General features: G+C 44.3%; 1 protein-coding gene across 3 annotated transcripts in view; it reads right to left on the reverse strand.

Annotated features, from left to right (window-relative positions):
• The window catches only part of LDLRAP1 (low density lipoprotein receptor adaptor protein 1), a 129,658-nt gene that overhangs the window by 65,492 nt on the left and 50,094 nt on the right, over positions 1-14,072 (reverse strand). For all 3 annotated transcript variants that reach the window (XR_015729450.1, XM_034413504.3, XM_034413505.3), the window contains exons 4-5: positions 11,670-11,784; positions 1,841-1,913 (exon numbers count right to left, since the gene is read on the reverse strand). Coding sequence is in view for 2 of the 3 variants with exons in the window: in XM_034413504.3 (XP_034269395.2) it covers positions 1,841-1,913; positions 11,670-11,784 (188 nt within the window). In the remaining variant the exon portion in view is untranslated. The remainder of the gene's footprint in view (positions 1-1,840; positions 1,914-11,669; positions 11,785-14,072) is intronic.

Below are 14,072 nucleotides of genomic sequence, written 5' to 3' on the forward strand. Positions count from 1 at the left end.
AAAGAGACAGATGGTTCACTGTCTTGTGTGCTCTCCATTAGTACCAGGCGGTCAGCCGTAGCCAGAAGCCCTGGCTGAATGCATTTCCCCAATAGCTAGAACAGTGTTTCTCAACCTTGGAAGCTTGAAGACGGGTGGACTTCAACTCCCAGAATCCCCCAGCCAGCGCTGCTGGCTGGGGGATTCTGAGAGTTGAAGTCCACCCGTCTTCAAGCTTCCAAGGTTGAGAAACACTGAGCTAGAAGGAGGCGTGTTAATGCCTGTGCAGGGATGAGGGATGTAGGCAGTCCTCAACCTACAACCATTCATTTAGTGGCCGTCTGAAATTACAATGGCACTGAACAAAATGACACGGCTGTTTTTCACACTTATACAACCTCTGCAGCATCCCTCTGGTCAAAATTTGGATGCTTGGCAACTGGCATGCGTTGATGACCGTTGCAGTGTGCTGGGGTCATGTGATCACCTTTTGCGAACTTCTGACAAGCAACAGCACTTAGATTTATACACCACTTCACAGTGCTTTTTACAGCCTTCTCTAAGCAGTTTACAGAGTCAGCATATTGCCCCCCTAACAATCTGGGTCCTCAGTTTACCAACCTCAGAAGGATGGAAGGCTAAGCCAACCTTGAGCTGGTTGATCGAACTCCTGGAGTGAGCAGTGAGTTAGTCCTGCAGTACTGCATTCTAACCACTGCGCCACCACGGCTCTTACGTGGTGGAGCAATGGTGAAGCCGGATTCATTTAATAAACGTGGTATTAACTTAACAACCACAGGGATTCATTTAACAACTGTGGCAAGACAGGTCACAAAATTTACAGCTGTCTTGCTTCACAATGGAAATTTTGGACTCAATTGTCATTGTAAATTGAGGGCTATCTGTAGTAAGCGTAGGAAGGACTTGGGCGCTAGGCTAGCCACCATTTTCTTACATCTCTCAAGCTAACCAAGGGTGTGTGTGTGTGTGTGTGTGTGTGTCTGTGTGTGTGTGACAAGCATTCTAATTAGGAATGACACTAGGCACTCTTCAAAATGGTTGAACAGTGCAGTGGTGGGTTCCTCCCGGTTCGGCCCGGTTCGGCCAAGCCGGTAGCGGTGACGATATGATGTCACCGAACCGGTTCTCTTTGTTCGGAAGCAAAGTCAAATGCGGGAAGTCAGATTCACTTAATGACTGCACATTTCACTTAGCAACTGCAGTGTTTCGCTTAATCACTGTGAGAAACAGTGGTGGGATTCAAATTTTTTTACTACTGGTTCTGTGGGCGTGGCTTGGTGGGTGTGGCCAGGGTGTGTGACAGACAGCACTTGGCCTCCTGCACCCCTGTGTAAGCAAAAACGGGCTGTGGGGGGGCGGCCCCCCCATGCCCAATTTTGGGCTTAGGAGGCCTCCCTGCACTTACCTGGGAGCCAAAATGGGGCACGTGGGTACTCCTGGAAGGGGCAGGGCAGGAAGGAGTGGGGCCAGCAGCAATTTAACTACCGCTTCACTCGAACCGGCCCAAACCTGCTGAATCCCATCACTGAGAAAGAAGGTCATAAAATGGGGCAAAATTCACTTAACTGTCTTGTATAACAATAGAAATTTTCGGCTCAATTGTGGTCGTAAGTCGAGGACTACCTGTACTTAAGAGGAACAGAACTGTCCAAATTTGATGCAACGCATTTCCCTGCAGTGTCCTAAACACACTGACAAAAAAAAAAAAACCCAAAAAACAATGATCCACAAGAAGCTCAAATGTTTAGAACAACAATGAAAAAAGCAAAACCACAGCCGCTCTCAACCCTCTTATTTGACTATAAGGAGACAATCAGGAGTAGCTGAATTTCACACTCACCTTCCCTGGACGCCTGCCAAAATTCAAATGCTACCTTGAAAGCCTGAGCAACTGTGAGCGTGACGGCTTGGGCCTGGAGGGAGAGAAGGGGGGGAAAAAAAACACAGATAGAACAGCAATTATAATGGGGCACTAATAGGCAGCTCCTTTTGCAGGTCTGAAGACAGCAAAGGAGAGATGTTAAACCAGGAGCTCCTTCTACAACTATGTCGGTCCCACACCGGTTAAGACTTAATTTAATAGTGAAGCTGGCAGTCTTGGCTACAGAGACTTCGGAGGCAGCTGCAGAAAACCTTGGGTGAATTCACACAATTATTTGGAAGGCTTGTCTACCTTTCTCTGAAGAGAAAGAGGAGAGTTTATAGAGAATTGCTTTGCCTATAGAAAGTTCATTTTTTTTTTTGAAAAAAAATCCCCCCTTTTAAACGTAAACCAGCATGGTGCAGTAGTTAAAATAGGTCTTTTACGAATCTGAAGGAAACAGCTTTGTTCTAGTCCCTAACTCTCAGTTCAACGTAACTGAGAGATCCCCAAAAATGGAAAGAGGGATATTAACAGATTAACAGAGTTGGAAGGGACCTTACAGGTCATCTAGTCCAACCCCAACCCCCAACCCCGCTCCACCCTACACCATTTCTGACAAATGGCAGTCCAATCTTTTGTTGAAGGTCTCAAGTGATGAAGCTCCCACAACTTTGAAAGGCAAGCTGTTCAATAGATCGATTGTTTTCACCGTCAGAAAGTTCCTCCTCATTTCTAGGTTGAATCTCTCCTTGATCAGTTTCCATCCATTATTTCTTGTCTGGACTTCAGGTGCTTTGGAAAATAGCTTGACCCCCCCTCCTCTCTGTGGCAGCCCCTCAAGTATTGGAACACAGCTATCATGTCTCCCCTGGTCCTTCTCTTCACTAGACTAGCCTTGCCCAGTTCCTGCAACCGTTCTTCATATGTTTTAGTCTCCAGTCCCCTAATCATCCTGGTTGCTCTCCTCTGCACTCTTTCTAGAGTCTCAACATCTTTTTTATAGTGTGGTGACCAAAATTAGTCCTGCCTTACAACTGGTTGCTTAACACTGCTCAAAGTTACGACTGACCTCCCAAGAGCTACTTACTGTACGCCCTGTTTTGGGAGTTACAATGGCCGCACAGACCCCCATGCCCATGTGATCATATTTTGGGTCCTTGGCAATCAGCTCACTGTTATTATGGCTGTTATGACAGCATCCCGCAGTCATGTGATTGAAATTTATGATATATTTTTTGGGGCCAGTTTCCAGTTTTTACTTCCGGTTTTCCTGCAAAACACCCCCACTGGGAAAAGGGGATTCGCTTAACAACCATGGAATTTAATGACCATTTTACAAAACAGTCGTAACTTTGAATCCAGAGATGGGATGCCTTGACTTATGAGCACTACAATTTACAATTGTAATTCCGGGCTCAATTCCAGTTGTAAGTTACCTGTCTAAACATAGCAATTAATATTTTGAATAAATAAACCTATTAAGGAAAATGTTCAAAGGGCAATTCTGGTATTATGAACAGGCAACCATGGTTGACGTTAAGCTCAGAGTCTGTTCCTTGCATTCGACTTTACACAAGTTTATGCATTTAAACTTTTTTATTAGTTGGCCCAAAGATTAAATTGACACAATTAAAACTACGTTAATTGATAGTTTCCTTCTCTGAATTTCTTTCTGTTCTGTCCGCCTTTATGCCATATTAACGCCAATTGCAATGTGGCTGTTGTGGCTCCATCCTCCGAGCCTATCTTATCGGAGGAAGAAGGCTCCGAACATGAAGGAGAGGAGCCGGCCAGGCCTCCCTCTCCAGGACCCTCCTCTCTGGCAATGCCTCAGGTGTCTGCTGAGGGAGAGGAGATTGACCAGGAGCCAGGTGTCTCCGATGACAGCGATGGGGGTGATAAGTCATTCCTGGATCCACGCCAACGAAGGCGAGATAAAAGTTTGCAGCAGATGAGGAGGCGTGCCAGGGATTAAGCTGAGTCACTGGACTACACCCCACAGGCTATATAAGAGAGTGTGGTGGCCATTTAGACTCTGTGATGGACAAAGCTAACTTCTGGCTAGTCACTTTGTACAACGCCAAATCTGCTGAAGGTTTCATGTTTGAGCTGGACTGTTTTGAAAACTGTGTGTATTCGTTGGTGTTATCTGGTGGAGGAACACTCCCTCTTCTTGTAGTAAAGCACTTGGCAGACGGTTATCGTATTGCTGCCAAGTTCCTGATAACGAACCTTGTGTGAGTACTTCTTTAACCCCTGGCTGGCTGTTTGTGTGTGTGTGGGGACAGGGACGGAACAGTGGCTGCATCACAACATAGAGATTGTCATGCAGGAAATATTTTGCTAATCGGAGCTCTCAACTTCCTCCTCAGCTACAAAGCCGTTAAGTGAAAGTAAAGGTTTCTTCTGTCCAGTCGTATCTGACTCTAGGGGGCAGTGCTCATCTCCCTTTCTTAGCCAAGGGAGCCAGCATTGTCCAAAGACTCTTCCGTGGTAACATGGTCGGTATGACTATACACTAAGACGCACAAAAAGCTGTTACCTCCCATCAAAGTGTACCTATTTATAGCACTAGCATTAGCACTTAGACTTATATACCACTTCATATACTGCTCTAAAGCCCTCTCTGAGCTGTTTACAGGTCAGCCCACTGCCCCCCAGCAATCTGGGTCCTCATTTTACTGATTTCAGAAGGATGGAAAGCTGGGTCAACGTTAAACCGGTCAGGATCGAACTCCTGGCAATGAGCAGAGTTAACCTGCAATATTACATTCTAATCACTGCACCACCACAGCTCCTTATCTACTTGCATTTAGAAGAGAAGAGAAGAGAAGAGAAGAGAAAGAGAAAGAGAAAGAGAAAGAGAAAGAGAAAGAGAAAGAGAAAGAGAAAGAGAAAGAGAAAAAGAAAAAGAAAAAGAGAAGCTGGAAGGGACCTTGGAGGTCATCTAATCCAGCCCTCTGCTTAAGCAGGGGAACCTATACCATCTCAGACAAGTGACTATCCAGTATCTTCTTAAAAAACACCAGTGATGAGTGCTCATGATTTCTGAAGGCAAGCTGTTCCGCTCATTAATTGTCCTTACTGTTAGGAAGTTTCTTCTTAATTCCAGGTTGCTTCTCTCTTTGGTTAGTTTCCATCCATTGTTTCTTGTCCTGCCCTCTGGTGCTTTGTGTAGAATAATTTGACTCCCTCTTCTTTGTGGCAGCCCCTGCGACAGGGATACTGCTCGGTAGTGACTTTCACTTATCTCTGCTACCGGTTCAGAACTGTGAGCATGCGCGAGCTCACGATCATTTCACTCACGTGCGGCGCTTCTGTGCATGCGCAGAATCTTCTGCACATGCACAGAGCGTCTGTGATGACATCCAGCTGCTACTGGTTCTCCCAAACTGGTTCTCCCAAACTGGTTCTCCCAAACCGGTAGAAACCCACCACTGATATTGCTATCATGTCGCCCCTTACTTGTATGCTTTCGAACTGCTAGGTGGGCAGGAGGTGGAGCAAGGAACAGGCACTCATCCCATCACGCAGCGCTCGGGTCTTGAACCCGGCCTGTCAGCTCTCCAGCTGACAAGTTCAGCATCTTTAACCACTGAGCCATGGCGCCCCAAAGCTGTTAACTAAGCTTGCTCAATTCCCTTGTTCTTAAGTCCTGCAACAGCCTGGGCCGGCTGCAGTTATTCACTCTTTATTCCTGTCAGGGAAGGGGCAACCTGTGGTTACCGGGCAGGTTTCCTTCTTTCCAATCCCCCCTCATGCAGGACTAAACAGCTCAAATTCAACAGAAAATTGCTGAACAGCAGTGGTACAATTTCTGGAGGGAAAAGAAAGAAATAACAGAACATTGGGAAAACTGGAAAGGAAAAAAACGAACAGAAAGAAATGCATTCTGAGAAGGAAAAGACCAAAACAGGATGTTGGGTGAGGCAGATAAAGAGTGGGACATCAGAGAACATCTTCAATCCTATCAAGATTGCCACCTTGATCCATATTTCTTCATGTCTTATTATGTCTTTTAAGTCTTTAAGCTGAAATCTCCCACCATATATACTGTACATACATACCCTGTTTCCCCCAAAATAAGACATCCCCTGATAATAATCCCAATCAGGCTTTTGAGTGCATGGCAATAAGGCCAAGCTCTTATTTCAGGGTTCAAAAAATATAAGACAGGGTCTTATTTTCGGGGAAACATGGTAGTGGTCTCTCTTTCTAGGCATACATACTGTACATATGAATATGCAATTTTGTTCATGTCTTTTATACCTGAGGCAGAAGGTTCAGGATTTACAAGATTCTCCTGATTCGTGACAAGTGGAACCCTAGTTGGGAGGCTCATTGACCAGTTACAATCAGTCCGTGAGGTCCTTGGTGCTCTCTGAGCTTGGTTGTTTTCTTGCAAATGTTTCAGTACCAAACTAGGTAACATCATCAGTGCTAGCCGAACTCAGAGAGCATCAAGGAGCCCACGGCTCAACCCTGAGCTGAAAATATTATCTTCTATCAGTGAAATTAGTTTATCAGTTGCTGTCTTCCCTGAAACAGGAGAATTACCGTATTTTCCCGAAAATAAGACCCTGTCTTATATTTTTTTGAACCCCGAAATAAGTGCTTGGCCTTATTTTCGGGGAGGTGTTATTATTTTGGGGTGCATGGAGCAAGATGGGGCTCTTCTTGCTGTCTTACCTGATTTCCAGCTCTGCATTTAAATATTTTCGGGGAGGGGCTTATTTTCGGGGGGAGGCTTATTTTAGCACATGCGCTCAAAAGCCTGATTGGGCTTATTATCAGGAGATGTCTTATTTTCGGGGAAACAGGGTAGCTATACAGATTCCGTGCACTCATCACTATTTTTATTTATTAAATTTATCTGCTGTTCATTTTGTATCAAACCATCTCTGGGTAGCTTACAGCTCATCATGCAATTAGACTACTACAATATGCTCTACCTGGGACTAACCTCAAAAATTACTTGGAAGCTGCTATTGGTCCAAACTGACTTGCTTAATGACTGACATCAGTTTCAATTATCGTATTATGTCTAACTGGGGTTACTTAGCTTTGGCTACTAATAAGATTCCATGTGCGAGTCAAAGTAAACTTTGACATAAAGTCCTATATGGTTAGGCACCGAGTTACTTGCAAGACCACCCACTCTAAACAGATTTGACCTATTCAGGGAGATCCTCCCAAGAGAATTTACTCACGGTACCTTACTTCCTTGAGATAAAAAGATCTGAAGCCCCAAAGTACACATAGTACACATCGACTTACAGCAGTTCATTTAGTGACCGTCTGAAGTTACCATGGCACTGAAAAAAGTGACTTATGACCATTTTTCGCGCTTATGTCCATTGCAGCATTCTCAAATTGCCAAATTCAGGCACTTGGCAACTGACTCATAGTTATGACGTTTGCAGTGTCCTGGGGTCCTGTGATCACATTTTGCAACCTTTGCTTATCAGAAGTCAGTGGGGAAGCCAGATTCACTTTACAACTGGGTTACTAATTTAACAGCTGCAGTGATTCACTCAACATAGCTTTTAGAAAATAGTAGGTCGGTACCTTTATTCAGTTGTTATTTATTATTAGCTATTCTTCATATGCCCTTGTGGTATACTGTGTTATGCTATTCTTCCACACTGTGCAGAGTTTTATTGCATTTTAATAACGTCTTTTAAGCCATTGTAAGTCTAGAAAATACTGAATACAAATTTCTGAATGCAAATCAAATACATACTATGTATTGCAAAACATTTAACAAGAAATGCCCAGGGTTCTACCATCTTACTTATCCAGCATATTGAACTACTGTATAATTTCTCATTCAAATATTCTTCCCCAGCCGATCCCTTCCATGTGGCCTACAGGGTTAAAAAGAGTCTATTTTTCCTATGAAATGAGATAAAACCTGAAATATTTTGCAAATAAATTCTAGACCTCTATCTCGCCTAGTACAGATCGTTTTTGGAAATAAATATGGAGTTGTTGGGTTGTTTTTGAATATCACTTTTTCTTTCTCTTCTCACCTCTATTAATACCTCAACTTAGAATTGAAGTGTGGAATAATAGCCGTGTGTGTGTGTCTGCGTGTCTATGTCTGTGTATATCCAACCATAAATTACTACTATGTGTTTAGATTTACAGGCTGAACCCTCCTAGGTGTAACTGGGGAGGGATTGATTAATTGAATAATTGATTGATTGATCACAGGCTTTGGTGTTATATTTATATAGCTGCCTATCTCATATGAAAGTGACTCTAGGTGATGTACCCCACTCAAAGTTAATTCTTCCAAATACTGGGGGTTTCCTCCCATCCTAAATGAGTGGAAGTTCTGGGATGCATCATCAGGAAAAAGAGGTCCAAACTCTGCTATATAGGGCAAGGAGCTGTGGTGGGGCAGCGGTTAAAATGCAGTTAAGGTAAAGGTAAATGTTTCCCTCGCACATATGTGCTAGTTGTTCCTGACTCTAGGGCGTGGTGCTCATCTCCGTTTCAAAGCCGAAGAGCCAGTGCTGTCCGAAGACGTCTCCATGGTCATGTGGCCAGCATGACTAAACGCCAAAGGCAGATGGAACACTGTTGCCTTCCCACCAAAGGTGATCCCTATTTTTCTACTTGCATTTTTTACGTGCTTTCGAACTGCTAGGTTGGCAGAAGCTGGGACAAGTAACGGGAGCTCACCCCTTTATGTGGCACTAGGGATTCGAACCGCTGAACTGCCGACCTTTCGATGGACAAGCGTCTTATTTATTGAGCCACCGCGTCCCTTTAAAAAAATCCCTTTAAAATGCAGTATTGCAGGCTAATTCAGCTCAGTGTCAGGCGTTCGATCCTCACCGGCTCAAGGTTGACTCAGCTTTCCATCCTCCTGAGGTTGGTAAAATGAGGACCCAGATTGTTGGGTGCAATATGCCGACTTTGGAACCATTTAGAGAGGGCTGTAAGGCACCATGAAGCGGTATGTAAGTCTAAGTGCTACTGCTATTGCTTTAGTCAGAGTCCATTTGGAATACTGTGTTCAGTTTGGACTTAATAAAAGGTATGGATAAGATTGAGTGAGTCCAGAGACAGGCAATAAAAATGGCACAAGGTCTGAGGAACAAACGTATCAGGTCAGATTGGAATAACTGAGTATGTACAGCCTAGAGAACAGAATGGAAAGGGGGATATGACTGAAGCCTCATATATTTTAAGGGTGTAAATAAGGTTCTAGAACAGGGGTGTTAAAGTCAAGGCCCGTGGGCCGGATTTGGCCCACAGACTGCTTAGATCTAGCCCACAGGGCTAGCTTGGGTTCAGCAAAGGACTGGCCCGCAGTGCCTCTGCTAGCGAAAATGGAGCTAAAGGGAGCTCTATTTTTGCTGGCAGAGGGCTGCAGGAGGCTGTCCAAGCCGAAAACAAGGCACGGGGGGGGATGCGTGTGCCCCCCTCCCCAGGGCTCCATTTTCGCTGCAGGAGGCTGTCCAGGCAGAAAATGGGGTGCAGGGGGGGCCGGGGAGCATTCACAACTTCTGGAGGCAAGTTGTTCAACTGGTTAATTGATCTAACTGTCAGGAAATTTCTCCTTAGTTCTAGGTTGTTTCTCTCCTTGATTAGTTTCCCCCCCCCCCCGCCCCCTGGTTCTTGTCCTGCCCTCAGGTGCTTTGGAGAAGAGCTTGACTCCCTCTTCTTTATTGCAACCCGAGATATTGGAAGACTGCTATCATGTCACCCCTGGTCCTTCTTTTCATTAAACTAGACATAACCAGAGGTGGGTTTCAGCAGGTTCTGATCAGTTCTGGAGAACCGGTAGCGGAGATTTTGAATAGTTCGGAGAACCGGTAGTAAAAATTCTGACTGGCCCCACCCACATCTATTCTCTGCCTCCCAAGTCCCAGCTGATTGGGAGGAAATGGGGATTTTGCAATAACCTTCCCCTAGATTGGGGTGGGAATGGAGATTTTACAGTATCCTTCCTCTGCCACACCCACCAAGCCTACCAAGCCTACCAAGCTACCAAGCCATACCCACAGAACTGGTAGTAAAAAATTTTGAAACCCACCACTGAGACATACCCAATTCCTGCAACCGTTCTTCATATGTTTTATGAAGAATTTTTGTATTTTTTAAAAAGCCTCTCTGATGATCCCAGCTGAGTTGTCTGATCGGCACAGAGGTATTTTTTAAAAAATACCTCTTTGCCGATCAGGCAACTCAGCTGGGATCGTCAGAGACTTTTCAAAGCATTTTTTTAACCACCTCTTCGGCCAAGAGGTTGCAGGAAAAAAACGCTTTCAAAAGCCTCTGATGATCCCAGCTGAGCTGCGCAATCATCAGAGGTTTTTTTTTTTTACTTTTAAAAGCATTTTTTCATCGGAAGAGGTTGTAGAAAAAATGCTTTTAAAAGTTAAAAAAAAAGCCTCTGATTATCCTGCAGCTCAGCTGGGCATGGGGGGGGCAGGGATTTTTGCTACCGGTTCTCCAAACCACCTGCCGCCATTGCTACCGGATCGGGCGATCCGGTCCGAACCGGGAGCATTTCACCCCTGCTCCAGTCCCCTAATCATCTTTGTTGCTCTTCTCTGCACTCTTTCTAGAGTCTCCACATCTTTTTTACATCATGGCAACCAAAACCGGATGCAGTATTCCAAGTGTAGCCTTATATATAGCAAAAACAATAGTGTATATAGCATTACACAATTGTGGACTTGGATAATATGTTCCAGGCAGAACTCAGAAAAAATATGGCTTATCAAGATGCCTGAACAAGAACTATAATTTAGTCTAAGACAGCAGCTCTGTCTAAGAAAGTTATGACAAATAAATAGATAGGTAGAGGATTTTGCACACACAGTTTGTTTCCTTATAGATTAATGGATGCCATAAACCAGCCAAAAAAAAAATCCATTTCTATGATACTGATGAGAAACTTGGATTCCAATCTGTAAAACCTCCCACCCTTTAGCTGGCTGGCATGCTGGACAAACGCGAGCGATGGGGCTATTTAGAAGAACAGACAAAATTTGAACCTGTGCCAGCATGACATGAAAGGAAAAAAAAGAGATTTTGTCAGAGCCATTTAAATCTTTGGTGGAGGAGCAAAGTACTTTTTTATCAGGGGGAAAAAGGAAAAAAAAAATCCTTAAATATGGTAATTAAGTATGAAACTCTTCACAGCTGTTTACAATTTCAGCTGTCACATTCAAATCAAGTTTAATAGACCCAGATAATGTTGTGAATTGCCCAGGCGCTAAAAATACAGAGTAATTATATGCCGAAGATGTAAAAAATAGACATACAGAGTCCATGCCCTGAAGATGTGCAGCCTGTCTTCATATTTCTGTTAATGTCAAATTAGCAGGCATTTTTTTTTTGTCTAGGAGGGAAAAAGAAGAAGGAGAGGGAAGACATCTTTGGCAAGGAAAGTTTTCAAGGACATTTGAACACCGCACCGAAATTAGAAATAGCTATTAGGGAGATTTTTGTCCTTTTGTGAGCGAATAACAAAGCAAAGCAAATAAAAGCTTAACCCCCTCCAAACGAAAGTCCTTGTACAGGTAATTCTCCCCTTAGAACTATAATAGAGTTCTGAAAGTTGGTCATGGGACTGACCCCATTTTATGACCTTTTTTGAGGCGGTTGTTAAGTAAACACGACGGGCGTACGTTGGCTGCTGCGGTTGTTAAATGAATGCCTCTAAGTGAAACAGTTAAGTGAAACAATGGGGATGGTTTTACTGAAAACTGGAAATGCCACATGGGCAGCCATATGAATTGAATAAATGAAGACACCAGTGACTTTTCCACTTAATACTGACCATTTTCTTCTTGGAACAGAGGAAAGCATGACACTCCAGGTTCTCATTGTGCTGACTTTGAGCAATGTAGGCAAACACTTTGTCATGTACTTTGTCTGCTGTACAGTAGGATATCCTGTGAACATTGAGAAAAAGAAGGGAGGGAGGGAGAAGGGAGGGAAGGGAGGGAGGGAGAGAGAAGGAGGGAAGGAAGGGAGGGAGGAAGGAAGGAAGGAAGAAAGGGGGAAGGAGGGAGGAAAGGGAGGCAGGGAGGGAGAGAGATGGGAAGGAAGAAGGGAGGGAGGGAAGGAAGGAAGGGAGGGAGGAGGGAGGGAGGGAAGGGAGGGAGAGAGGGAGGGAAGGGAGGGAGGCAGAGAGAGATATATACAGGAAGGAAGAAGGGAGGGAGGGAGGGAAGGAAGGGAGGGAGGGAGGAGGGAGGGAGGGAAAGGAGGGAGAGAGAAGGGAGGGAAGGGAGGGGGAGGGAGGGAGAGAGAGAGATACGGGAAGGAAGGGGGAGGGAGGCAGGGAGAGAGAAGGGAGGGAAGAGAGGCAGTGAGGGAGGGAGGGAGAAGGGAGGGAGGAAGGGAAGGATAGGGAAGGGAGGGGGAGAAGGGAGGGAGGGAAGAAAGGAAGGAAGGAGAGGAGGAAGAGAGGGGGAAGGGGAAGGAAGAAGGAAAGGGGAAGAGAAGGGGAAGGGGAAGAAGAAAAGAAAAAGGAGAAGAAGAAGGGGAAGGGGAAATAGGAGAAGGAGAAGGAGAAGCAAAGGGAGAAGGAGAAATAAAAGGTGGAGGGAGGAGGACAAGGAGAAGGAGGAAGAAGGAAAAGAGACAAAAGTAAATAAAAAGAGAAAAGGAAAGATGTTAAGAACTCAGCAAGGAGAGGGAAAGGACCAACATCCTTTCAGCTAAACACACACTCACATGAAATCCTTCATCATTTCCAAATTCCGACATTAAAGCTTCACAGGCAAATCAGCAATAACGGTGCCTCATCCTTGCGCTCGAAGATCACTTAAAAATACAATCCCATTCCTTTTGTCAGCTGCTCCGACGGTGTGTTCAGATTAAACATTTCTGTCTTAAAATCATCTCTCTGCTCCTCTCGTTGGGAGAACGACATCAGGCAGCAAGAACAAACATTCTTGATCACAGCAACCTGTTTGACGTGAAGCTGCCTTGAAATGATTTGGAAACACAGCTGTTCAAGTGTGGGAGCTGAGCAGCCAAAACATATAATACTTATAACACCACTGCAATTGGCTGCCTATTGATTTTCCCATTTTCCTGTTAAAGTGTCATTTAAAATTCTAAACATGAGCCTTTCTAGCCAGGTCTGGACTGATTATCTAAATAACTGTCCGCATTCACAAACTGGCGATTGAGTTCTGGGTATCTTCTGAAGGCCACCCTGTTGCCCAAATATAGAAAGCCTGCCCATTGGCTCAAAAATCAAAAATTCGCTCATAGGTGCATGCGCACTTGCGCGTGCGATGCTTCTGCGCATGTGCAGAGACATCCAGGTGGGTGGGCGGAGTCTCCCGCCACAGCCACTACCAGTTTGCCCGATCTGCTGGTCCCCACCACTGACTCTCAGCCCAATTCACCTCATAGGGTTACTATTGTGGGGGGAAAGAGGAAGAAGTATTAAGTATGTTTACTGCATTGAGTTACTTATAAAATAATAAAGGCAGGATAAAAATCATCAATTAATCAATAAACAAGTGCTAACTATGGACCCCAAGAGTTCCCACATGGCATATATGGGGCACACTAAGCATTCTTAAATGGGCCAAACACATTGAATGGGTCAGTTCTACCTTTTAATCCCTCTACAACGCTTAGATGTTTAACAATCCCCCAGTGTCAGTGGGACGAAGGAAAAAGAAAAAAAAATAGGCATTTAATAATATCATTAACCTGCCTTCCATTGAGGACTTGTATACTGCACAAGTCAAACAGAGGGCTGTGAAAATATTTACAGACCCCTCACATCCTGGACATAAACTGTTTCAACTCCTACCCTCAAAACAACGCTATAGAGCACTGCACACCAGAACAACTAGACACAAGAACAGTTTTTCCACGAATGCCATCACTCTGCTAAACAAATAATTTCCTCAACACTGTCAACTATTTACTAAGTCTGCACTACTATTAATCTTCTCATCGTTCCTACCACCCATCTCCTCCCACTTATGACTGTATGACTGTAATTTTGTTGCTTGTATCCTTACAATTTATATTGATATTGTTTTCTGATTGCTTATTTGTACCCTATGACTATCATTAAGTGTTGTACCTTATGATTCTTGATGAACGTATCTTTTCTTTTATGTACACTGAGACCGTATGCACCAAGACAAATTCCTTGTGTGTCCAATCACACTTGGCCAATAAAAAATTCTATTCTATTCTATTCTAA

The sequence above is a fragment of the Pantherophis guttatus genome, chromosome 10, assembly GCF_059756535.1.
Source record: "Pantherophis guttatus breed Tessera chromosome 10, ASM5975653v1, whole genome shotgun sequence".
NCBI lineage: Eukaryota > Metazoa > Chordata > Lepidosauria > Squamata > Colubridae > Pantherophis > Pantherophis guttatus.